Source organism: Diadema setosum, chromosome 15, assembly GCF_964275005.1.
Source record: "Diadema setosum chromosome 15, eeDiaSeto1, whole genome shotgun sequence".
NCBI classification, from domain to species: Eukaryota; Metazoa; Echinodermata; class Echinoidea; order Diadematoida; family Diadematidae; genus Diadema; species Diadema setosum.
In genome coordinates, this window is record NC_092699.1 from 34,035,785 (window position 1) to 34,063,425 (window position 27,641).

Genomic DNA, 27,641 nt, shown 5'->3' on the forward strand with positions numbered 1-27,641 from the left:
TCTGAGATCCATTTTTAACAATAATAAGGTCAGTGGTGCCTTCAAAAGGAATGAAGCGACTGCTGTGAGATTCACTGCACTCTGGCTATGTAGATCTGTAGGAGCACTAATAAACCAACTCCAAACTAGTCCATTGAGTACCAGTTTTATAGATCTTTAGAAAGCAGTGCGTCTGCAGTCTGTCAAACTAATAATCATGTCTGAGTGTAAGCATAGACTTTTCTATATTTTTGTGCCTTATAAGTCAGACAAGTCACGAATCGCAAAAATTACAACATGGCACGATGATGACAATGACGACGAATATCTCGAAACGAAGGGACGCTCCTTTTAGTCTCCCGCGGAGAACATGCCGTGAAAGCCGAACGTTTTCGTCTTTTCGGTGACTTCGGCGCGCGCGATCTCCGTGAAGGAGCGCGCGTCCAGTATCAGGAGATATGGTCGCTTGCCTTCATGCTCCAGATCCAGAACGCAAGAGAGGATGACCCCTATATGGGAAGAGGAAGAGCTTAGAATGACCGTTATCAATTACACCGTCCTATTCTAGGGGAATATGATATAGGGAAGTGGTTTCACATTGTACAGTTTGCCAGGGGTGGCAACCTCGCTTAGAACCGGAATTTCTTGGGCATCGCAACCGTTGGCAACAGAAGACTGTCCGCCCGGAATTAAAGTCGGGAAAATACCCGTTAGAGTGTCGAAATAAATTTAGAGAACAGCAGTGTTATGCCAAAAATTAATACATTCCATGCGATTGAATTCAATTCAGTTCAATTCAATTAATTTCAATTCAATTCAATTCAATTCAATTCAATTCAATTTAATTCAATTCAATTCTTTTCAATTCAATTCAAGGTAACATAATTTCCTTCAAAACCAAAATATGACATTGAAAATTTATCTACAGTGGAGGAAGCGTGACAACAAAATGTAAGCACAGCTTGTAGCCCTACATGTAAACCGTTTTGATTTCTCGGTGCTATAGGTCCGCCCTAAGACAGTGCAGGTCAGTAAGTAGTCCCTTCAGCCAGTGTTGGGCTCAGCGATGCTATAGAGAAATGTGTGGATGGGAAATTTCCATTTGTTCTTTCTATTTTGTGTCCGGTCAATCCCGACCACCGGTATATAATACGTATATCCCCGGTTTTCACAAGACTTTGACGATCTAAACCAATTGCCAATGAAGAGTTGCATCACATGAAAAAGAAGGATGTCATTAAGAACCTGTACGTGCACGTTCAGACGGCTCCCCTTATTATATGAAGTCCTCGGGACAGGCAATTATATTTCATTTTATCGAAATTTCGTTATAACAAAGAGTATAAAGATATCATAGGGCATGTAATATGTAGATAATCATTTTGAGACCTGAATCTTTAATTCGGTGTAAATGAGAATTTGATTACTAACCGTGTTCGTTATAAAGGGGGTGCACTGTATTATGGCAAAGTTTTAAGGACGATTTAGAGAAATAACATGGACCTACCGTCGTCTTCTGCGGACGAGGTGGGCGAGGGAACAAAGACCGGCTCGGAGGGAAAACATCCGGGACTCGACCACGTGGAAACCGTGCCGGTCTCAAGATCGATTTTGTGTAACTATCAACAGTGAAGAAAAGCAATTTTAATGTAAGATGTTAGTATACGACCGGATCAGAAATACACGGTCGAAAGAAACAGATGTGGGATTAAACTTATAACTACGACACAAAGAAAATGTATGGAGACGAGTTTACATTATGTAATACAATAAACACGTACGTTACAACAGATTTGGTAATAACAAAGTGATGTTCATGTAGAAAACAGAGGGAGATGTTTTAGATTCATAGATATCATGTTCAACACATAAACATTACGTATGTTTGTATGTATATATAATGTATATAAGTATAGTTTATATATTATACACATAATTTTGGGATTAAAATATGAATTATATATTTTTTCAGTTTTCTAGAACGCTTTGTTGTTGTTTGTTTTTGTTTGTTTGTTTGTTTGTTGTTGTTGGTTTTTTTTTGGGGGGGGGATAAAACATTGTGATTAGGTAGGTCTATATCTGAGAGGCCCTTCTTCATTTCCTATAGATACACACATTTACACACTCGCATACTTTCAACTCTAACAGTTAGCCTTTGAAAGGATGACGCTAACCACTGCTTTGAAAGTTAATATACAATTAATCGTGAATAGAATTTGATGGAAGAGCTCTATACTGTTAGAATCTACAGATTAATCTGATAATCCCTGAACTGTATGTGGTTGCTGATTTCTAAGGAGTCTGTCCTATTCATTGCGCATCCACACGCAGAGCGTAGTTTGGTGAGATTTAACATTTGAATAGACCCTTTAAATTCAGCACCCATGTACGTTAAACCCTCTTCCACAGTGCGTACTTTTTTTCCATTATTTAAGATGGGTTAGGAATGTCCATTTGTGTTGAGTTGTAGGCCCTACGTCACTTCGAAGCTTAGAGTCTGCTCTTTCAGAATCTGCCTGAAAAAGCCATGACTGGCGACTTTAATTTTGTTGGTTTATGATGCAGGATTACCTATCAGTATACCCATTTTGAACAACCATGACGGTATAGGACAGTGGAGAGAACAATAATGCAAGAACGAGCAAAACTTACGTCCTGTGTGCTTCCACCTACACCGTACGCATATTGGTACCGTCGTCCGTTGTATTCCTTGTAATTAATGGCAGGTGCCTCCAGGCCTGTGTTAAGGATACGAAACATTATTCTTCCTCATTAAAATGGACATTAAAGGGACTATGCAATGCAAAAACATGTTGACTGGCATTAATGCATAACACCTGCACAATCAGCACTTGTTTGATCACAAGAATATCGACACAAGTGACATAATCAGGTGACTCCCGTTATGAGTATAACGGAGTCCTCGGGACCACCAGATTTCAAATTCGTTACATCGAAATTTCGTTATAGCGAATGGAGGGGGAACAAAGATATCTAGATGATCATTATGGGCACTGAATTTTACTTCGTTGTATCCGAAATGTCGTTATAACTGTCTTCTTTATAACGGGAGTGCATTATATTTTATAATATATTTTCTACATTTTTCTTCAAATGACTTGGATAGTAAAGTATTTCTGATGCACCTTTCTCTTGACTGAGCATAATTGTCATGTTTCCCTTCAATTACATTTGGTAAATCATTTACTCAGTATGTAACATGGAATTAATTGATTGGTATCGGATTAATATCGGATTGGGATCCATTTGGATCGATTTCATTATATTGCTAGCACTGACATCCACTTCAATTATGACAGGTTTGGTTGTCATTATTATTGAATTATATTCTGTGTACTTACCTACGTCGGCAAGGGGTTCGGGATGACAATAAATGCTGCCATCATCGTTTAGAGTTGCTGTAGCGCGGGAACCCGCCATGGTGACGAGAGATCCGCCATTTTGTCTTGCCTGATATTGACAGTATACAAATACATTGTATGATGAAAACCAGTTTATTCCTCTCGACTGCCACGTGAAACTCTTTGTACACAAACAATCTCAGCATTATGAGACGCACTTTTTATAGCATCGGACCCTTGTAATGATGGTGGTAATGACGATGATGATGATGATAATGATAAACATAATGATAATGCAGTGCCACTTACTAGTAATAAAACAAAAATACAAGCAATAAATATTATAGTGGCCAGCTCCCACAATTTGTCAGTCATATCAATGTTATAATCCGATGCATAGTGCATGTCGTAGAAGGATTACTACATCAATTAGCATCGTGGACCATAATGTGAATGTCGTACTAGCGGGCTAAATAACAATATCAATTTTGGTAAATGAGATGCCAACAAAAATTAAAGGTGTCGTCATCTTCAGTTTTCGGTCAAGTACGCAAAAGCCGAAATACTAAAGATAAAAATTCGAGAAAGAGAAAATAATGGCAATTACGAAGAAATGTCATGGAAGAAAAAAAAAATCAAAACTATCTAAAATCGGTGTAGGTCCTATAATACATCAGTAGTAGGCGTTCATGTTGGGCGTGTGTGTGTGTGTGTGTGTGTGTGTGTGAACTGTGTGTGATTTACTTAGTACCCTGAGCATAGCCTACTACTGCGATATTCTCGATGTACGGAATATGGGCAATGGTGGAGAATGAGGTTAGTGGACAATAATCCTAAACGATATTTTTTTCTACTGACAACAATTCAATCATCAAGGAATGTGTGAGCGAAGCAAACCTTCTCAGCCAGACTTCCGGCCTGTTCCTCCTGGACCAGTGGCAGTACGTATCGCAACGGCCTGGAGTCGTGCGTGTGCAATCCGTTGGATAGCATGTTCGCCATAGTGACGCGTCGCAGAATACCGTCGTCCGCGTAGCAGCACATGTCTACGGCCACGTGACCTCGGCCATCTTCGAAGGCGTTGATGTGGTGGAAGCAGAAGAACGCGTCGGCGGTGTAATGCGTCGGAAATACGTGTCCATCCGCGCGTCGGATGAGGTAAAAGCGCGCCTTTTCCTCCTTGCAGAATTGCATGCATTCCGTCAGGGGCTGTCCCGTCAGTTTGGATGTTAATGCTGAAAGAGAGAAGCGAAAAATATATAATTGCCTGTCGTATCACGTCACTCAGTTTTATGCCGTTGTTCAACCCATCCATATCACTAGCGAGCTTTAGATCTGCTACGCGAACGCTAAAACCGACGCTATAAGATGAGGCAAAACAATCGTGTCTTCTGCACATGCGCGAGACAGCTGGACATTGTCCAACTCGGGAGGCAACTTAGCGTCTGCGTCGCAGATCTAAAGCTCGGTATTATCAAATTTTCCAATGGCACATAATCTAGATTAATTTTGCATATGTATTGTATTAATAGTATATTGTGTTTCGAGTGATCCACGTTTAACAAGTTCTGCTTTGCAGTAGATCACTGCTCTCTTCAATCACTTCATTATTTATTTATTTATTTATTTTTTTTTTTTGGTTACCATCGCAAAGTGAGCATTGTTTTCTCGTTATGTAGTCATCAGCATAAAACTTTTAATCTCATATTTTTATGACTTGTATTTCTTTCAAATTGTTACACCATATGAATTTACAAACGTATACTTTGTATGCATTATTTTTTATATGATGGATATAAGGTATAATTGAATTGGACTGAACTGAATTGAATTGAATTGAGTTGAATATTAAAAACCAAGACCTCGTGGTATCATGTATACAGGTACCCTGGGTTATTTTATGTCGTCACTCTATGAAAAAAAGGGGAGATAATAACATAACAGTATAATTCATAGTGCTTTACACAAACACACACACACACACACACACACACAAATATATTATATCAAATTCAACATTATACCTCAAAATTACAATCTGTGTCACAATATAAATCCCCCAAACACCCCAACCTAACTGTATTATTTTACTTTTTAACCAGGCTTAATTGCATATGCCTCCGCTCTTGAAAAACATACAAATTCATCTGAATAATATCAAAGTGTGTGTGCTACTTCTTACGTCACATACATGAAAATGATAGACTGAACTGTGTTCCAATGTTGTTGGGTGTTTTTTTTTTTTTTTCGATTCCTCTTCTTTCATCATTCTGCCCACCAAAATGTGACTGGAGGTGTCAAATACATTTTCAAATTCCCTGCTGGAAAGATCACAGTGTCCCACAGCGTACTCACAATGTGGTCACATTATTAGGGAGCTTTAGATTTTAGACGCGCGGACGTTCAAAGAGAAAAAAAAAAAACATGATCTGAGCGTGCGCAGTAACTTGATCCGCGCTACTGCGCAGGGGCAGATCTAGCTTTTTATAAAGGAGGGGGTTGGGGCGGTATGCGAGGGAGCGTAGCGACCGAGCCCGAGCGAGCGGAGCGAGCAAGGGGGGGGGGGGGAGGGTGCGGGAGGGGGGTGTCCCTCCTCCCACAGTAGGGAGAATTTTTGAAAATCTGTGTGTGAAAATGGCGTTTTCTTGCATCTAAAACACCACTATTTTTGGTATAGAGGTCATTGCCATAAATAGAAAAAATAAAATTACAAGTTAAAAAAAAAAAGATAAGATAAAAAAAAAATGGTCCCCGGATTTTTTTTTTTATTTTTTTATTTATTTATTTATTTATTTATTTATTTATTTTTTTTTTTTTTTTGGGGGGGGGGGGGTTGGAACCCCCCCCCCCCCCACCCCCCCCCCTAGATCCGCTTCTGTTGCGCACGCTCAGATCATGTTTTTTTTTTCTCTCTTTGAACGTCCGCGCGTCTAAAATCTAAAGCTCCCTATTGTCTGCTTTGTGAAAACGCTCGAATTTAGCAGTGTGAAGATAATTTCACGCTGTGGTGTGGTTATTCACAGAGTGTGAACATAGTATTAAATGTCCTGTTTCACAATGTGATTTGATGATGCACAATGTGTTCACAATGTTAGAACGCTGGAATTCAGCAAATGTGAAGAGATTTCACACAGTGTTCACAATGTGTTCACACTGTGTTTCACATTGTCGTTCACACTGTGTTGCACATTGTCCTTCACACTGACGAACGCCGTGTTCTTTCCAGCAGGGAATAATGCTTTTCGTAGGTAAATGCATGCAGAGAGAAAGAGGGAAGAGAGAAGAGACAACGGAACATGACAGAAAAACAATGTGATGCACACAAGTTATCTTGCGTTTACCTGTTTACGGTATATAGACGAAAAACTTTTGGATTTCGTTTTCTGCAAATTCAAGCCTGGAACTAGATGGACCTATCTTGATTTTGGAGTCTCGGCATAAAATGAACAACAGGACATGAATGATCTGATGATGGAAATACTATTTTGTATGCCTACTTGCAATTCCAGTCAAATGATTCCAGCTTGGCAATCAACATAATCTACATGTTGAAGAGAAACGGGCCATCGACCCACACTAAGAAAAATCAGAAAATTTACAAACGAACCTTTCAGCGTATTGATACGTAGTGGTTGCTCGAGGAAGATGATGTAGTTGTCAGTAAGGCCAAAGCTGTGGAAATACGACGGGCAATACGTGGAGGAAGGGATACTGGTCAAGATGGACGCCGAGTCCCACGGGTCTGAACCTGAATGATTGGTGGGGGAGAGAAGGGGCACTAGAAGAAGTAACGACAAGACAAGGTTATAAAGGAGATTCAATTCCACAAATGTTGTTTCCTCTCAACCAAATATAACAAAATAATAAAGTACTGTTTACGTAATTGATAGCTGAGCAACATAATGATAAAGCGAAAATTAATAATATTCAAAAGATGAAACAAAAAACAAAAACAAAGCAAGAAAAAGGTATAGCTCCAAGGCTTAACTCTCTCTCTCTACTTAAGCAGAAATATCGAAAACCCCCGAGGCACCCACATGACATGCGTAAATACTAAAATAGTTTCACTTACAGATAAGATTCATTTGAGATTCATTTTTTTTTCTCAGCTATACGTAGATAGAAATAATGCACATTCCATCTGACCAAAGGTAATTGTAGACGAATCTGCAGGGATACGAGTGTCTTTGACATGAAAGGGGTTAAAGTACGAATGAAATGCGTTAACTTGTTGGGAAATACGGCGTTGCACCTACGATCAGTCTGTCAAACCTTTTGGGCAAGGCGGTATCTGGATGATTGAGTAGCGGCACCTCATACTCATTGCGGTACCCATGTTGTATGTGGTGCCGTCACGAGTCGTGTGCGGGTGAGCGGTGGCGGTATGGACGCCGAGAAGGTTGTCGATGCGCACCTGAGTAGGTTGAAGCCGATAGGCGTACAGTTATGTTTTAACATTCACGTAGGGATGTTTTCGAATCCATGCTTGTATCAGACTATCTTTTTTTTTTTTATTCACATGGACTTTACTTATCTATTTATCTTTATCCAGGGAAGCTTTTCATTTTGTATATTTCATTTCGAATAAAACATGATTGTTTATATAAAATGTTTTAATACACATGACACAAAATAGTAGAAAAATGTAATCAATGAAAATACTGTGAACTGAAATAGAATGTTGTGACTTCTCTGTCAAATACCGAAAAAGAGCTGTTAACTCGGTGCGTCTGATGATTCATCAGATATGTTACATCTAATTTCAGATAATTATTGCTCTAAAATTATAATTTTTACAACAACAATTTGTATACTTTATATCAAGTGTACACAATATCAAAGCGATATTATGGTTCATGTTTTCGAAATAAGAGAATGCGGGAAAATTGAAAAAAAAATGATAAAATCGTTAGTCGAAAGGACGGGACTCACGGTGTCGAGGACGTCGAGGGAGTCGACGTCGATCTTCTTCAGCTTGGGCGTTTCGGTCATCACGAAGTAATCGTCGCCGAGTTTCATCCAGTTCACGTTGCAATTGTCGGGAAATTCCAGCTTGAAGAGGGACAGGAGCCGCTGAAAGAGGGTCTTGCACGGGTCGGGATGGCGGGCCATTGTCCCGAAGCCGCCGAAGGTCAGTCGCTGATGTTTGAGCGCAGCTGCGTACATATCGCTCTAATAATAATGATGTATAACAGAAACGAAAGTCATTTTAAATAAAACTGCTTTATATCTCCCTTCCTAACTGTGGACAATAGACGGTAATAGAACGATTTCAATCATCGCTGCTATGTGCGTGCATTCTGAACGATCAACGGGCAGTGTTTAATAATAATGATAATGATAATAATAATAATAATGATAATAATAATAATAATAATAATAATAATAATAATAATAATAATAATAACAATAATAATAATAATAATAATAATAATAATCATAATCATAATCATAATAATCATAATAATATCAAATAAATAAATTAAGGTTATGTTTTTCCACTGAGGACCTTTTTTTTTTTTTTTTTTTTGAGGACCGCTCCGCCGGCCCTCATACATGCCCTCATACATACATACATACATACATACATACATACATACATTTAATTTCTACAGCATCCATTCTTATTGAATGCTCAACACTCAAGGCGCTTTACACCAAAGCGAAAAGACTGAAATAGTCTTTAAGAAGACTATTTCATATAAGAAAGTCACAAAGTATGCTCAATATTAGTTCGTTCTTTATAGTCATACTGAATTTTCTTCTCAAAGCTGAGAAAAGGGTATGAATCTTCGAGTACGGCTCAGTATATTACTCAATAGTCAATTATAAAACTGCGATTAATTCCTATACTTCATTTTAAATAGGAAAATCGTTCTTCCGAATGAAGATTGAATATATATGCAGCTCTTGTACAGGGTTGGCTTGCACTCTCATTTAAAAATCAGATGCACTATACGCGTCAGGAGTTTGGTGTACCCGGAGAAAGCGTCCTTGATACTGGATCCGTCCCCCCTCGTGGATAATAAACCGATGAAGGAAAGCCAATCCGTCGAAGAGGTGATCCATTTTGTCCGGTCCGACTTCAAACATGCCTGGCCCGTTGCGGAACAAGTTTCCCTTCAGCCATGCCGGCACCTTACCTGATCAGATAATGAATTAATTCGACAATATCAGTGATAAACATTAATCTATACAGTTATCTGTAGACATTTCTTATATACAATCTTAAAGGCATAATTCACCATTTGCAGAAGAAACAAAAACCCAGCATTAAAGATTTAAAATAGTTCTAAAATGTGAGTTAGGGATAGAAACAACCACTGTAAAAATTTGAATCTATTTCATAGATGTTAAGTATTGTTAAATACACAAAATGTGAACAATACATGTAGTTGTTATAAAAATGTTTCTTGACTAAACCGTATACAGTTATAGTTTAGTGAGAAAAATACTGATATCTTCTTATATTTTAGGTTTTATTGGAAAAATTTTATATGGTAGGATATTGTGTGATACAACAGACCTACACATATGCATCAAAAATGTGATATCTTGAAAATTTTTTAAATCACTGCTTCACTGGAAATAGTGGTCATAAACAGCACACCCGTAATTTCTGGGACACCCGAACAATAATCACGCTACATTACCATCGAACGATTATAGGAGGAATCAACAAGAACCAACTTCATTTCTCAAGCGTCATATTCAAGACAAAACATCAAATGTAACAGTGGCAGAAAAACAGAACAAAACAAGCACGATTCAAATTAAGGAGAAAAAGAAGTTCAACAATGGGGTACCCTCTATTCCCCCCCCCATAGTCTTTATTTCTCTCTCCCTCTTTCCTTTCTCTCATCTCTCTCTTCTTCTCTTCCACTCTCACATCTCTCCCTCTCTCTTTGGGTGTTCATATTTTACGTACATACAGGTCTGATGTCAGTCTGAATGCAGAAATGAATACTGGGATTAGAAAGTTACTTAAGGCATAATTTACCATTTGCAGATAAAACAAAAACTCAGCATAAGTGCGTCAAAATAGTTCTAAAATGTCACGTAGGGATAGAAACAACCAATATTTAAAAATTTGAACCAGTATAATCGAAAAATATACAAAGTGTGAACAATAGTTATACACGTAAAAATGTTTCCAGACTAAACCGTCTACAGTTATGGTTTAACGAGAAAAATAGTGATATCTCCTTGTATTTTAGGCTTTATTGCAAAAATCTTATATGGTAAGACACGTAGGAGGTTTTATGATACAACTGACCTACGCATTATTATTATACATCAAAAGGGCTATCTTGAACTTTTTTTTTTAAATCACTGCTCCCAAAGGTAAACATGACCTTTAACCCTTTCTGTACCGGTGAATCAAATGTGCACAAATTCCACGCATAAACCCATGGACAGAAAATAAGCGTGACATTCAAAGAGTTAATGTACTCAGGAGAGTGAACGAACGCATCAGAACTATACAAATAATGTACTATCGCTTTGGCGGGGAAGGCTTTCGAAATCCATTTTAACATGCGGGCATATCATGGTGCGCCTTAGAATACAGACTCACGGCCAATAACCCTGTTCCCATAGAACACACTGCTCTTTTTTTTTTCTTCGAAGAAATTTATATCATTTTCGACGAACACAGTATGCAGTATACTGGTAGACCCTATATGATTACGCAAGGCGCTGTGAGAACAGTGTATACATGACAACATTGTGTGCAGAACCAGTCATGGGCCTTAAAAGACCGCTCACCTGCTCACGCTATAAAAGTGATTGTAAGAGAAACTGACTGAGGGTTGCCACACATTGCAAATGACCAATGTTATAATACCTACACTCCAAAGAGATACTTTGGAACAAGGAGGTTCAAGAGTTGGAGTCTCGAAAGTTGTATTCCCTTTGAACTCACTTTCAGATGCCGCCACTCAAAATATTTAAAGTATGTCCCCATACTGGATTTGCCCCAAGACCCCATGACACTTGCTCGTGCGACATTTGTTCCCATCAATTGCACTCGAAACCAGACGTAAATTCTACCCACAAACACAACCTACCCTAATCCTAACCCTCACATCAAACTAAACCTGAACAAGGCAAGTGCCATAATGTGTCTCGCCCATTCGCGTACAAGAAATTGTACGCGAATGGGATATAACAGATAAAAAAAGAGATATAACAGATAAAAAGAGATATAAAAGGGTAAAAATTTATGGTAAAAAAGAAACGTGCCATAAAAGCTTAACATTGGGCCCTTAAAGTTCGTTGACCCCTGCCTTTGACCTTTGACCTTGTGGTGACCATCCACTCCCCAAGGGACATCTACCATCCAAGTTTGGTCACAACCGGACCTATGGATCAAAAGTTATGACCAATAATAGAAACGTGCCATGAATGCTCAACATTGGGCCCTAAAGTTCATTGACCCCTGCCTGTGAGCTTTGACCTTGAGGTGACCTTCTTATATGGTAAAATGTGAAACTTTGTATGACCCCTCTTTCCTCGAAGTTTGATTGCAATTGAAGCCCAGAGTAAAGAGTTATTGAAGTTTTGTAGCGTTACGGACAGACGACGGACGAACGGACGACGACGGACGGACGACGGACGGACAGACGTCGCAGGCGATCCCTTAGTCTCCCCGCACCTCCGGTGGGCTCGACAAAAAAACCATCAACCCTAACCCTAACCATAAGTCCTTGGAGAAAATAAGACCGGAGCAATTATCGCAAGAGGAAATGTCGTGTCACCCTGGCCAACAGATAGAAGACAATAATTTTCGATTCATTTCTTATTGCATAACGATAATTGAGTCACTCTTTAAGGAAGATATGAAGAGTTTCATTGCAAAATGGTCTAAGCGCGATTTTGAAACATTTCAAAGTAAGGGTATGTCCATCGTCAGATAGAGCAAAATAAACCTTTCCGGTGATACTTCACTTGTAACATAACAAGGAATATATGAAGAGTTTGTTTGCAAAACCGATAAGTCCATATTTGCCAAATGGAGATATTTGCGATTAAAGGTCAAGAAAAATAAAGAGAATAATAAGAAAATGTTTGCTTCTTTAGACCATAACTTCAAAAATATACCTTTATATGTAGCAACGGCGTAAATCCGTACTGAGGAGTGGGGGGGATGATTGGCGATAGTCACCATCACCACGATTACAAGCCCATAACCGGACCGGCGCAGCCCCGGGGGGGGGGGGGGGGGGGGGAAGCTTGCCCCCCCCCCCCCCCCCACACACACACACCCACACACTTAACAGGGATCAAATGTCCCACTCTTTTCCATGCAAAGTGGGAGGGAAGTGGCAGCAAAAATATGACGACTTTTTGTTCTTGTTTTTGTTTGTTTGTTTTTCCTTGTCAGCCGACTTTCAAAAACGTAGCGCAGCCCTGAATAATACCCAAATAAATTCAATAAAATGCTAATAAGGATATCCATTTCTTGAATAACGTAGTAGATATTTTCCTGTTTGTATTCTTCAATTTTCTTGATTTAAGTCAGTGAATCAATCATCACAGGGGCATCGTTCCGTGTTAATGATGGGGGGTAGGGGAGGGACTTTGAGTTTGAATATCTGTGCGAGGGAGCGGAGCGGCCTAGCGGGGAGGAGGGTGTGGGAGGGGGGTATCCCCCTCCCACACGAGGAAAATTGGGCATTTTCAGACCTCAAATTCAGCGATCTGGTGCACACTTTTGGTGAAATTTGGGATTTTTTTCCTATAAAAAAACAAGTAAGAAAAAGAAATATTCATAGATAATTGAATGACTACATCGTGGTATTTCAGCTCTTGCTCCGCCTGTGCGACATCACTGTGACGGCCTAAATAGTGGGGCCTATCACCGGCGTAGCCAGGATTTGATCTTAGGGGGAGCGATTAGATGCGAAGGAGCGATGCGAGCGAGGGGAGGGTGTGGGAGGGGGGTTTCCCCCTCCCACAGTGAGAACTTTTGCATATTGATGTTGTAAATGGTGCAATTTGATTCATTTTTTTTTCCAGCGATCTGGTGCACACTTTTGGTGAAATTTGGGATTTTTTTCCTATAAAAAACAAGTAAGAAAAAGAAATATTCATAGATAATTGAATGACTACATCGTGGTATTTCAGCTCTTGCTCCGCCTGTGCGACATCACTGTGAAGGCCTAAATAGTGGGGCCTATCACCGGCGTAGCCAGGATTTGATCTTAGGGGGAGCGATTAGATGCGAAGGAGCGATGCGAGCGAGGGGGAGGGTGTGGGAGGGGGGTTTCCCCCTCCCACAGTGAGAACTTTTGCATATTGATGTTGTAAATGGTGCAATTTGATTCATTTTTTTTCCAGCGATCTGGTGCACACTTTTGGTGAAATTTGGGATTTTTTTCCTATAAAAAACAAGTAAGAAAAAGAAATATTCATAGATAATTGAATGACTACATCGTGGTATTTCAGCTCTTGCTCCGCCTGTGCGACATCACTGTGAAGGCCTAGATAGTGGGGCCTATCACCGGCGTAGCCAGGATTTGATCTTAGGGGGAGCGATTAGATGCGAAGGAGCGATGCGAGCGAGGGGGGAGGGTGTGGGAGGGGGGCTTCCCCCTCCCACAGTGAGAACCTTTTGCATATTGATGTTGTAAATGGTGCAATTTGATTCATTTTTTTTTTTGCGTGTTCTATCGACTTGAAACAGTCCAACATGTTTAAGGTAGCAGTACATTTTATGTAGATTATTATTGAACAATTTTGCCTATAGAATGGAAGAGAAACTTCTTGTCTTAATTCTTACACTGAAGATCATGAACGCGATCATGAAAATTTTGACATTGTACAGTTCAAAAGCGGCCGTTTGTAGCTATTTTTTTTTTTTTTTTTCGCTTTGGAAATTAAGGGGGGCGCACCGGGCGCATTTGCTGGCAATTTAATACTGGCAGCAACAATAGGAGAATGACATAACGATTAAATGCGAGCGAGCGAAGCGAGCGAGCTTGAAAATTTTGACATTTTACAGTCCCAAAACTGCCGTTTGTAGCTACATTTTTTCGCTTTGAAAATTAAGGGGGGGGGGGGGGACACCGGGCGCAACTGCTGGCAATTACCCGGCAGCAACATCAGGAGAATAGCATAGCGATTAATATAATGCGAGCGAGCGAAGCAAGCGAGCTTGAAAATTTTGACATTGTACAGTCCCAAAACGGCAGTTTGTAGCTATATTTTTTCGCTTAGGAAATTAAGGGGGGTGGGGGCGCACCGGGCGCAACTGCTGACAATTACTGGCAGCAACATCAGGAGAATGACCTAACGATTAAATGCGAGCGAGCTTGAAAATTTTGACATTTCACAGTCCAAAAACTGCCGTTTGTAGTTATATCTTTTTCGCTTTGAAAAATAAGGGGGGGGGGGGCGCACCGAGCGCAACTGCTGGTAATTACCCGGCAGCAACATCAGGAGAATGGCATGACGATTAAATGCGAGCGAGCGAAGCGAGCGAACTTGAAAATTTTGACATTTTACAATCCCAAAACTGCCGTTTGTAGCTGTACTTTTTTTCGCTTAGGAAATTAAGGGGGTAGGGGCGCACCGGGCGCAACTGCTGGCAATTACCCGGCAGCAACATCAGGAGAATGGCATGACGATTCAATGCGAGCGAGCGAAGCGAGCGAGCTTGAAAATTGTGACATTTTACAGTCCAAAAACTGCTGTTTGGTTAATAGGTCTGAACCATTAATCTAAAGCAATGTTCATTAGATTAAAGGCGGTACTTGCATAAATTATGGCAAAATATGGGAATCGACACCCGTTCCTTTTGTTTTTTTGTTGTTTTTTTTTTCTGGAGGCAAACGAATTATACTAACTGAGCAAATATGAGCCAATATGGAGAGGGTAAATGCGTTGCAATTCCTACGACTGAAACTCGTACAAGGCTGTTAACGAACTCGTTTGTTATCTAGATCTTTGGGTAACTCATGCGGAGCTCGACGTGAGTCGTATCGCGCTCGGCATGGTGCACTCGTTCACGCCTACGTCCATGGCCCTACAGACTGTGTTGCATCAAGGAGGTGGGAAGAGCACCTCCCTGGTTGAATGCAGCTGGTTGCCATCTGGTAGTGGGGCTACGATAGTAGTTCAACATCCGAAGCATGCATTACGGTCGATATTGCTTTACATGCATTCAGTGGCGTATCTAGGGAAAACGGCGCCCGGGGCAAGCGAGAAAATTGCGCCCTTAATTTCTGAAAAAGTGTTCAACCCCAACCCCATCCCGGTAGGGACTTTAAACAAAGTCCACATGATATGCTTTTTCAAGCACTTAAAAGGGGTCATTTTGAGGGTGATTTAAATGTACTGAATTTTGATAAATTTTGGCGAGCGAGCGCAGCGAGCGAGCCGAAAATTTTTGTATTTCAGCTTACAAAAATGGAATTCTTGTCATTTTTTGCTTATTAAATCTTACAATTCTAATCAAGATATAGTGACGGCCTTATAGATAACGATTTATACCAACAAGCTGAGGACTTTAAAAAATACCCTAAATTAGTACGCGCGAGTGAGCCGAAACTTGTATAGGCCTATTTCCGCATTATCATCACGTTTTGTTCTTATCTCTTTTTTTTTCTTTGATAAATTTTGGCGAGCGAGCGCAGCGAGCGAGCCGAAAATTTTCGTATAACAGCTTACAAAACATGGAACTCTTGTCATTTTTTGCTTATTACATCTTACAATTTTAATCAAGATATAGTGACGGCCTTATAGATAACAATTTATACCAACAAACTGACGAAAAAATACTCTAAATTAGTACGAGTGAGTGAGCCGAAATTTGTATATTTCCGCGTCATCATTACGTTTTGTTCTTATCTTGTTTGATTCGTTTTTTTTTTGCGCCCCCCCCCCGTATGTTCGAAACCGTTGGCGCCTTTTTTTAAACCAATTGGCGATCGCTTCAGAACGAAACAAATTGCAACCGCTGCTCCATGAAACATTTTGCCTGCTAAATATAAAATGACATGTGTGAACACAATAGACATTGTCATTTTGTCCGCGTCATCATCACGTTTTGTTCTTACCTTCTTTTTTTATATAAATCTGGGCGAGCGAGCGCAGCGAGCGAGCCGAAAATTTTTGTATTTCAGTTTACAGAACATGGAATTCTTGTGTGAACGCAATGAAAATTGTCATTTTGTCCGCGTCATCATCATGTTTTGTTTTTATCTTCTTTGATTTGGTTTTCTGCCCCCCTCCCCCCCCCCCCCTTCCGGGCGAGTTTCTTCTTCTTCTGTTATTTTTTAATTTTTTTCTTCTTCTTCTTCGTTTCTTTTTTTTTTTTTTTGCGCCCCCAAGGAGTGGCGCCCGGGGCACGTGCCCCCCTTGCCCCCCCCCCCCCCCCCCCCCTAGATACGCCACTGCATGCATTGGTGTGCGAGAGGAAGTACACGAGCGCTGCTAGCACTGTTCAGCAGTATATGCTCTCGTCACGAGGCGGGCGTGCGAACGTCATGGCTCATGCATTACAGTATGTAGCCTATAACCTAGGTGGGGATGCAGCTGGTCTGATGCGACGAGACTACGAACTGTGGATGCGCGCGAATACACCGCCTATGATCCAGTTGTTTGTCGTTGTTTTCTTATTTTTTTTAATTGGTGGCAGTCTTCTTATGCGAAAAAAACAACAAAAAACTGCCACCGATCGTGGCGCCTAGCGGACGCGGTAGATGCGTCCACTGTTCGTAGTCTCGCCGCATCAGATGTATCGCTTGGCAAAGACAATTATCTCGCTGCATCATACGTTTAGCTTAACAGCAAATTACAAAAACAATAATTGCATTCTCCGCCTAGATTATAGGCTATGCAATAATCCATCATGCTGAAATCAATATCACCACATTTCTTTTTGTTTGTTTGTTTGTTTTTTTGTTCCTACATCTTTTTCTTGGGAGAATTTCAGGGGGGGATATTTGTACAGGCCATCCCCCCCTCCTTCAAAAGTGGGGGGGGGGGGATATATCCCCCCCATCCCCCCGGGATTTACGCCCATGATATGTAGTGACCAATATATCATTTAAAAGGTATCATTTTGTACTTTAAGACAAAGATCGTACTTCAAAATCTTCAAAAATGGACTTATCGGTTTTTGCAAACAAACCCTTCTAAGGTTAAAAATATTCCATATTTTCTTACTACTTTCTTTGTTTTTTAGCAGCTTTAATCACAAATATCTCAACTTAACAAGAATGAAGATAGTTCGTTTTGAGATAAAACTCTTCATTATCATGTCTTTTTGATGGGGATTTACTTTTCGCCATCCCTACATAATATAGGATTGAGCGATGCATAATAGTAAAGACACGGGGATGCCCGCGTAGAAATTGTGTAAAGATTAAGAATTATATGAAAATTACTCGGCTGACCACGTCTGGTCACGGATCTTTGTATCAAGTCTAATTCATAGAGAACTATTTGCTTGGAAGTTACATGTACTTACAAAAGGAATGAAATTGGCTTACCAGGCATGCCATACAGTTTCAAACACTTTCATTTAATTTTCATTTCGTTTATTTTATTTCGTTTAATTTCATTTCCAACAAATACAATTATAACATTTTGAATACAATGTAATGAAAATCAGACAAAAACAACAACTGTGAACTGAGAAACAATGTTGCAAATATACCGAAAGAAAATTGTTTGACATGAAGGGAACCGCTATATAAAGGAGCATGGCTTGTAGTTTTCAATCCCCGCATGAAACAAAAGAAGAAAACAAGGACAGAAAAGAGGTACACATAACATAGAAACATACACTTACATGAGAGCTGGAGGCAGAAAATTATTGAATAAATGAATAAATAAATAAATGAATAGATAAATAAATAAATAAATAAATAAATAAATAGATAAATAAATAAATAAATAAATTGTTCTAAGTGCAAACAATACAAATCACTCACCTTTAAAATGTTGTTTTCACGAAATAAAACATCAGTATGACATCTCCATGTTTCAATATAAAATAACACGAACAACTTTTTTCTTCTGTAATAATATTTTTTCTATATAGGTATGATGTCTGACAGTTTACGGGAGTATGCTATAGTTTAAAAATGTAATAACAAAGTAGATTGTAACGTGAAGAGAGTATTTGTGGGAAGACAAACTTTACCTGTACTTAGAACACCATTTTTTGTCAGATAATTTTACAGCACACACTTCTGATTATTCTTTTGAAAATAATCATCTCCTGCCGGGATTGACTATTGTTTATAAATACAAAATGTAATTATGTGGGGAAATTCATTTCAATAATGAATAAACAAGAAAAATACAGTCTAGACAACATTAGGTTAGAGCTCGGATTGCTCAAAGAATGATGGCGGGCCTCAACAGACAAACTGCACTTCGCCCAGAACAAACCTCCTTGCAATAATTAAACCAAAGGTATCTATGGGATGCGCATAATGAGTGCATGAACCAATATGCTTGTGCATGACAGGTTCGAGGAATATGACTTTGATAACCGTTCTCACATTAATTTATGGGCGATTTTTTTTTTTCTTATTTACTCTTCTACATTGACTCAGAAATAACACTAAGATAGAGACAGGTCATATAAAGTTGAATGAACGTTTGCTCATCAAGTTTTATTTGCGTTAATTATTGACCGGTAAATCACTCATAACACAAGGCCGCTGCTTCATCTTTTTTTTTTTCCTCGTCCGACGGATTATTTTCATTACGCTTTCCTTTGCTCATTGACCATGCACAGGAGGAAAAAAAAATATATATCATCTTGCTTTGCAACTGCTACTCCCTACGGATATGAATCCGGTGCACACATCAGCGAAGTCTGCCCAGGTCGCCTGCCGGAACGCTGATCGTAATCACGGTAATGAGTCCTCCGAAGGAAGAAAAGAAAAAGGGTGGACATGTCTGAAAGACACCGTAAGGATTCCCACGAATGAACAATGACAGACTTGTGCTCTTATGAATAATTGCAAGGGACAGCGAAGCCTTATGAATTCAAAGCTATACGCACAGGAGCAAACGTCTTTTCGCGATAGAATAAAATATAGGCATATTTCATATACCAGTATACACCGTATGACCAGTACACTGTAAACAGGGCTCCACACTATAATATATACTTTACTATTTTCTATACGATTATTATCACTATTATATATATATATATATATATATATATATATATATATATATATATATATATATATATATATATATATTTGGTCTGATGACCCGTTCGGGCCACTGAAATCTTCAAATCTAAAATTTTGGTGGCGCCAAAAAAAAGAAGGTAATGCAGTGGTCCGGAGAAAAGGCAAAAGTAACAACACAAATCTGGTAACTCGATACCAATCTTTAGTTGAATATCAAAAAACAAAAGTAAGAATAATTCAAAAAAATTATGAAGTGCGAATGTGTCTCCATTATTGGTCCATCACAAGTTAATGATGTATTTATTCAAACTGTAAATATGCTTTGGAAGAACATAAAACTGAAGAGACATGTACCATTATTTCTGCGGGCATGTGTATACAATTCATGTAGGGCAGAATTCGCAAGAACCCATTTCAGTTTATTTCATTTTATTTCATCTCCGACGAAAGTAGAGGTATACAATAACTATGACATTTGCATATTAACAAAGTAAAGTACAACGTGACTTTTGCATATTCAAATGAGATTGAATTGCACGCTATTTTTTTTAACAATGAAACAAGACATACTTTTAGGTAAAGAAACGCATGGGCAAAAAATAAATGAATCGTACCAACAAAAAAGAAGAAGAAAGAAAGTCGGAAATGGAGGGTGCTGCTATACAAGACATCGCATGAAACAACATCTTTCTTCACGGTATACTGGCGTCATCCCGTTCATGTCTTTTAGCGAGCGTCGCCATTTTTACTTGTATCTGTTTAAAATGATAAGACAATATTTCTTTGTATTCTATGTTCACAGCTTTCCATTGATGGCGAAATTTTTAAGAGAAGAAATAAAGAGAGCCAGTGTCTTTACGACCATTGTGTAGAACGCATTAAGGGGGGGGGGCGACATCATTAAATTCGTATAAGGGGCCAAAAACTGTAGTCAGGCGTATTATTATGTCCATTCGTTTTATCCAAAATCTTCTCCTCCCTTCCCCCCCCCCAAAAAAAAAAAAAAAGCAGATAGAATGATAATAAGGACAGGAAAATCAATTTGATGAATAATGAATAGTTATTGAAGAGGTATAAAAGTCTTGTTGTACTCATCGGGCACCGACCAAAAGAGAACGAGGTGAACTAAAGAAAGGTGGCACCTTCATGAATATTCTTCTTTTCTTTTTTCTTTTCTTTTTCTTTTGGGGGGGGGGGCATTCCTCCGCCTTGCGTTTCATGGATATTGAACATGCATAACAACCGTCATGTGTATCTATGTGAATGTGATCCGCTCGGGGCAGAGATCTCGTATCTCTGGAATGTTATCAATATGACATTTGGCACGATGAGAAATGTGATCAAACATTGATAGCAGTGAATCAAAACGCCTCCCACTTTCCGACACACTCTGTGCCATGTCACTGCTTGTTTGCAAAGTTTGGGTGACGGTGTATATAATGATAAATACCATTTTGTCGTCACTTGCGATTCACTCTATACTTCGATCCATCACTTTTTAATTCATTGTTGTTCCATATTCCATTTTCGTACAAATTTCATATTCCATTTGATTTCAAACAAAAACGTACGTTTAACACACAGACAATTTGAGATAACACAACAGGCAATTCACTCAACTCGGAGGTGCAACAATTGATATGATAATAATGCCTCAACCTGACAGACCTGTACAGTTAGGATCAAATTCACGATATATTAGAACTGAGTGCAATGACATTTATCAATTACACATTTTACTGAAGACCATATTATATAGTGTTGTCAACTGAATAATTTCCAAGAGTGGGCATACGTAATGTATTTTACGTATGTGTATCATATTCCTTGTTGTGCAAAAAGATCAAGTATGTAGGCCTATTATTGGCAAAGGTTTTGTTTTGCTTTAACTGATGATTTAAATGATTTAATATTTATTTATTTATTTATTTCAACATATTTTGACAGGATAACAAGATCAGCAAGTGAATGCTGTTTTACATCAAGGTCCTGTACAATCTAACTATATAAAAATAAAAATCATGTTACATAAATATAAGCATAAAAACCACTACAAACAAGCAATCAGAGCTGAAAGGAGCAATACGTCCAATGAAATCAGTAGTAACCAGATCTATGTATGATATAACGAAACAATATGATAAAAAAGGATATATTAAAACAGTGAATAAAATGATGCAAGATTATATACACAATCAGACCATTTGGTGTACAAAAGGAATGTAAAAACTCTGCCAGAAAGGACTTGAATCAACAAGCCCACGATCATAAAAAGCAGATAGAAATTCTATATAAAAATCTACACTAATAAATAGATTACATACAATCTGGCAGTCATGCCCGTTTAACCTAAACAGTCGAATGCATGTATACCCATAACACACATTCAAGGATTCATGCATCCATAATTTGCACCAGGCAAGTTTGGGTTACACAGTGTGACAAAAAATAATATGGTACATATTATGTAAAAACAGGCCGTTTGATAAAATCAGTGAAAATACATTTTCTTATATAACAATTTAAAAGTTGATAATGACTTTGAATTCTTTAAAACATTTGGTAGTGAGTTCCATACCTTTCCTCCTGCATATCTAAAGCAGCTTTTAAAACACTCTACATTCGGTTTAGGTGGTACCACATTCAAAGAATCAGCTGCTCTTGTATTAAACCCATGCCTGTCAAAAATCATCTCAATATTATTGCACATTCGGGTGGGGGCAAGTCCATGGATGCATTTATACATGAGCGTTGACAAAAAATAATTCCTTCTATTTTCAAATGCTTGTAAATTCAAAACCTTGATAATGTCATTCCCATTTGCAGTTCCGTAATCAAAATTTGATGTGATAATTCGTGCTGCCCTCTTTTGTAATCGATAAAGAATATTTCTATTTTTAACAGAGCAATTTCCCCAAACGGAGCATGAATAATCAATACACGGTTGAATAACGGCAGTATACAAAAGTTTAAGTGAATCTTTATCCAAAAATTGGTTCATTTTGCGTAACATAAATAATTTCATAGATATAGATTTGGCTAAATTTTGTACGTGTGCATCCCACTGAAGATGGTCGTCTATCATAACACCCAAATACCTAAAATCGTGAACCTGTTCAATCCTTTTTCCATCAAGAAAAATGTTCAAACTTTTGGAGCACCGTGGACTTAATAACATTACCTTAGTCTTATCTAAGTTAATACTTAATCTGTTTCTCTTGTACCATCTATATATTGAGTTCAGATCATTTTGCAACATTGATGTAACTCTATCAGTATCTTTATGCGAACAATAAATTACTACATCATCTGCGAATACATTACAGGAACATGAATATACAGATTCTGAAATATCATTAATAAATATAAGGAAAAGTATAGGTCCAAGTACACTCCCTTGTGGTACCCCTGTCGTGATACTTTTGGATGTTGAGAGATGGCCATGGCAAAAAACATTTTGACTCCTACCAGTTAAATAATCAGAAAACCATTTCGATTGTTTACCCTTGATGCCATAACATTCCAGCTTATGCAATAATAACGTATGATCAATTGAATCAAAACACTTAGAAATATCAAGAAAACATGCAGCAACTACTTCACGATCGTTAAAAGACTCCAACCAATCATCAACAGCTCGATGGAGACAAGTGTTAGTTGAGTGATGGGGCAAGAATGCGGCTTGATCTATGTTAATCAAATCATTTTGCTGAAAATATGCCAATAACTGATCTTTAATCTGCTTTTCAAAAATTTTTGATAGATGACAAGCGACAGAAATTGGTCTATAATTTGAAGGGTCATTTTTACTTCCTTTGCCCTTGTATATAGGCGTCGTTTTAGCCCTTTTCCAATCAGTGGGAACAATTCCATCAGTCAAACTCTTATTATATATAACAGAAAGTGTTTCAGAAATGACAGGAGCAGCTATACATAACAACTTAGAATCAAAATTCAGAATGTCAATGTTGCTATCTTTACCAAGATTTATGAGAGAATTACGAATGCTATCAACAGAAACACAATCAAAAATAAACTCATAAATACATTCAGAATGATTCCATTGAAAAGTACGTTTACCACCATCTACTATTTGTTTACCGACATTAACAAAATATTCATTCAATTTATCAGCAGTCAATTCCATCGGAACGTTATCTTCTTTACGTTTTCTACCCGTGACTCTATTCAGTTCTCTCCACACTCTCTTACTGTCATTTTTGCATTTATCTAACATAACATTCATATACTTCTTTTTACTACTGCGTCTAAGTTTTGTAATACTGTTTCTGACTCTTTGATATTCCTTCTTAAAAAGAGGTTGAGATTCACATTTTTTCTTTAAATAATCTCTTTTATAAATCAGCTTTACAATATCTTTTGTGATCCATGGACAACATCTCTGTTTAACTCTTACATTTTTTAAAGGGGCGTGCATATCACATACTTGTAAAAATATAGTTTTCCATTTTATCCATTTTTCATTTACTCCTTCTGCCTCATCCGTGAAATCATTCATTGAAAAAACTCTCTTAAGATCATCCAAAAAGCTAATCTCATCAAACGCTTTAAAATCACGGAAGACAATTTCTTTATGTTTCCTATTAGTACTTATCCTCATGTCAACACATGTATATATAAGATAATGATCGCTGATTGAAATCTTAGCTACATTACAGACAGTATGTTTATGAGGGAAACTGGTAAGTATATGATCTAAACACTTTGATGATTTATCTGTTACCCTCGTCGGCTTGTGAACAATTTGTGTTAACAAAAACAGATTTTCAATCAAATATATAGAGAAACAGCGCTTAACCAGTTTTACGATCAAACTCGTCATAATTATACAAAAACGTGCCCACTAGTACACAGCCATGTTGATGTTGGTGCCGATATCATGAATATTCTCGCATTCGTCGTCTTGGCAACGTGAATTATCGTGCCCTGATTTACGTCCTAATGAGTCGCTGTGGCGCATCGTCTCTTCCATTGCATGCAGATAATTATTCAGTCGAATGACCTTCAGTGTTGGAGACCTTTGACGACCTTAACGGCGCAGTGCCGGAGAAAATAATCCAATTTCAAAATGCAAAACTAAACCTGTTAGAATCAAAATGATTGCATATTGCAGTGCAGACGAACGATTGACACTAAAGATACCGATTGCACCTTATACACACGCTGTCGATAAAAAATACAAACAAACAAACAACAACAATAACAATAACAGCAGCAGCAACAACAACAACAAAAGTGATCGATTCCATGTCTATGATGCAGTCTCTATAATATGCATATAGCCACCATGCCATGAAGTGTACCTTTTGCACGGTATAGAACTTTTTTCCCATCGGTAATTTGTTTTCATCATCATCATCAAGGTTATCACATTTATATAGCAATGTTAAGTTTGAATTGAGTTTGAGTTTGAGTTTATTTTCTTTCGAGACGGTCTCACTTCAGCCAAAGGCTGTTCTTCAGTGAATCTATGAAGAAGAAAGAACGAAGTTACATAATTAATACAACAATTTATACATACTATACAGACATAAGCAACAACACACAAAAAAAGTAATCATTCACTGTAAAATCAACGCCATTTTCATTATAGTATCATAAAGTGACAGTAGAAGAGGCGTAGGAAGAGGAAGGAGAGCTACCGCATCTACATCTACAAGGTTCTGAAGCAAGTCCACCCAGATACTGGAATTTCGAGTCGCGCCATGTCCATCATGAGCAGTTTCGTCAACGAATATAGTAAGTGACAGACTATGGTAAAATTTATTTATTCGATTTCCATAGATACAAATAAAAATAGATACTATAGTTCAGACTGAAATAATCCAATTTAAATTATTCAAAAAGATTACTTTTAATAAGCTCAGTAGTGCAGCAGCAGCAGCAGCAGCAATGTAACATCAATGATCTCAGTAGCCGCGGTCACACTGGCAAAAGATCGCGTGTGACCGCAAACTTCCCGCCACACTTATTGCGAAACTTCCCACTCAAACTAGGGATATTTCCCCTACCCCGCCATTTTCTCGATCTTCGGGCAGTGTGAACGCTAGCAACTGAAACTGAAGTTTACCCAGTCCACCACCTGTTTTGCGGGCGGTGCCTCCGGAGGGCGTGGTCGTTGTGATGTACAGGTGTGCATTGTTACATCACAATCACAAGCTTCTTCTTTCTTGGGCACGCGCAATCGTGACCCAAACTTCGAGAACTTTTAATGATCGAAACTTTGGTTGCCAGCGCGGACGGACGACTAAAGATCGCGAAGACTTTGAGATCTTAAACTTCGCAATTTTTGTCTCGGACCCCGCAGCCCATACAGCAGAACTGCACAAGAATGCATTGCCAGTTCAAGGAAGACGTGGAATAATTAATCATTGGATGAGTTCGTGGATTGAAATGATTTCATTCTGAATTATTGTTTAAAAATTTTGATAACATATTTTGAAGAAAAAAAAATACATAAAGTATCATTATTGTCATCATAATCATCATCATCATCATCATCATCATCATCATTGTAATATTATTATGGTTATAAAAAAAAACCAGTCATAACGTGGTTAAACTGAAATTGGGATTATTAACGGTGACTGCTGCATATCAAATTTTGGCCGCCAGGAAGGCAGTGTGTTACTGCAGTTCATCTTACAAATAAGAGCATACGTATAAGTGGCGTAACACAACGCCGTAATCCAGGGTCACAACGACGGCAATCCGGGGTAAGGTGTGGTGCCTCAAGTAATGGTTAAAGGGGAAGGCTAGTAAGTGATAAGTGGGAATCAGTGGAAATGCTGGGAGATGATTGTTCCAATCCTTATGGGATTCATTCAAGAGTTCATTGTATATCTATTGTTGTGTGAAAATGATTTGCTTCAGAACGGTCTCATATTCAACTAATGTGCAGATTAATGCTCCGTCACTGACCAGGGACGCTAACCTGGAAGCATTAAACTGCACATTACTTGAATATGAGACCATTCTGAAGCAAATCATTTTCACACAACAATAGATATACAATGAACTCTTGAATGAATCCCATAAGGATTGGAACAATCATCTCCCAGCATTTCCACTGATTCCCACTGATCAGTTACTAGCCTTCCCCTTTAAAGATGTATGATATTTAAACACATATATTTTCCTTTTGAAAAAAAAAAACAACCAAAAACACATTCATGACATTTTTGTACGGCTCCGAAAACAAAACAAGTAGCATCCCTGCATGGTCTTTCACGGAGGACATGCAGCTTGTAGTATTACATAGATTTAATGGGTGTGCTTCGCTTTGAATACTCCATGTTTCTCTTTGCCCCGACTTACCCTCTACTAAGAAAATTGAGTCCTTGTTTATGGCAGTATAAGCGTCTTTTGTTCATCTAGTCATGTGCTATCATTTTTGTCGGGGGGGGGGGGATTACAAGAGTGATGGTCAAAAAGGAAAAAAAAGACAGAATTACGGATACGACTGTTCTCTCAGAAGGGTGTCTCAGGGTCCACCATCAATAATGTCGCGACTATTGCTCATCAAAATAGTCCTGCTGTCCTTTGCATTCAAACATTCAGAACCATCAACTTCATCAACATCGATATAGGCTACGTAAAAACAAATAAACATAGTCTGAACGCTTTCCACGTACGCATCGTTCTAAGACAAATCTATTCCATAATGTTCCACATGTTATAAGAGCAAGGCTATACCCATCTCTTTTTCTCCCGGAGAGAAACATTGAGATTTTCTAGTAAGGAATATGAATCTGACACGACGACAGACGTATCTTACCGATTACATTAGCGTCAGTCGGTTCGGTTGTCTCTCCCTCGATCGAACGATAAAGCTTGGAGCTCAAAGGAGCTTGACCATCGCCTGGCTTGACCTCCTCGGTCGATGAACTCCCTTTCTCCGGATGACCGTTGTATCTAGCGACATTTTCGTCAGCATCCATGATACAATGTGACGTACTTTGGCACAAAGACTTGTGTTCGACTTGAAACAAGGAGTAGGAAAGCGCAGATGGAAGGCAGTTCGTCAAGCAGTTTCAGTAGAAAGCGTGATTCCTATATGGAGATGAATATCAACCACGCGTCGTCCCTCAATCTGACCGCGCCAGTACGT

The 27,641-nt window shown here is 38.6% G+C and overlaps 1 protein-coding gene across 1 annotated transcript; it reads right to left on the reverse strand.

Annotated features, from left to right (window-relative positions):
- LOC140238705 (carotenoid-cleaving dioxygenase, mitochondrial-like) lies at positions 1-27,471 on the reverse strand. The gene is made up of 10 exons (XM_072318604.1): positions 27,309-27,471; positions 9,321-9,484; positions 8,274-8,513; positions 7,614-7,755; positions 6,949-7,089; positions 4,239-4,576; positions 3,342-3,450; positions 2,632-2,717; positions 1,487-1,598; positions 1-488 (listed from the first exon to the last, which is right to left on the reverse strand). The coding sequence occupies exons 1-10, from the start codon at positions 27,469-27,471 to the stop codon at positions 331-333; spliced, it is 1,653 nt and encodes a 550-aa protein (XP_072174705.1). The 3' UTR covers positions 1-330.
- Between the last annotated feature and the right edge of the window lie 170 nt (positions 27,472-27,641).

Coding starts and splice junctions, on each gene's coding strand:
- LOC140238705 (XM_072318604.1), bottom strand. CDS start 27,471: ATGGATGCTGACGAAAATGTCGCTAGATACAACGGTCATCCGGAGAAA. Junction 9,485..27,308: donor GACTGACGCTAATGTAATCG/GTAAGATACGTC, acceptor TTATCTGATCAG/GTAAGGTGCCGGCATGGCTG. Junction 7,090..7,613: donor GATACCGCCTTGCCCAAAAG/GTTTGACAGACT, acceptor CCAATCATTCAG/GTTCAGACCCGTGGGACTCG.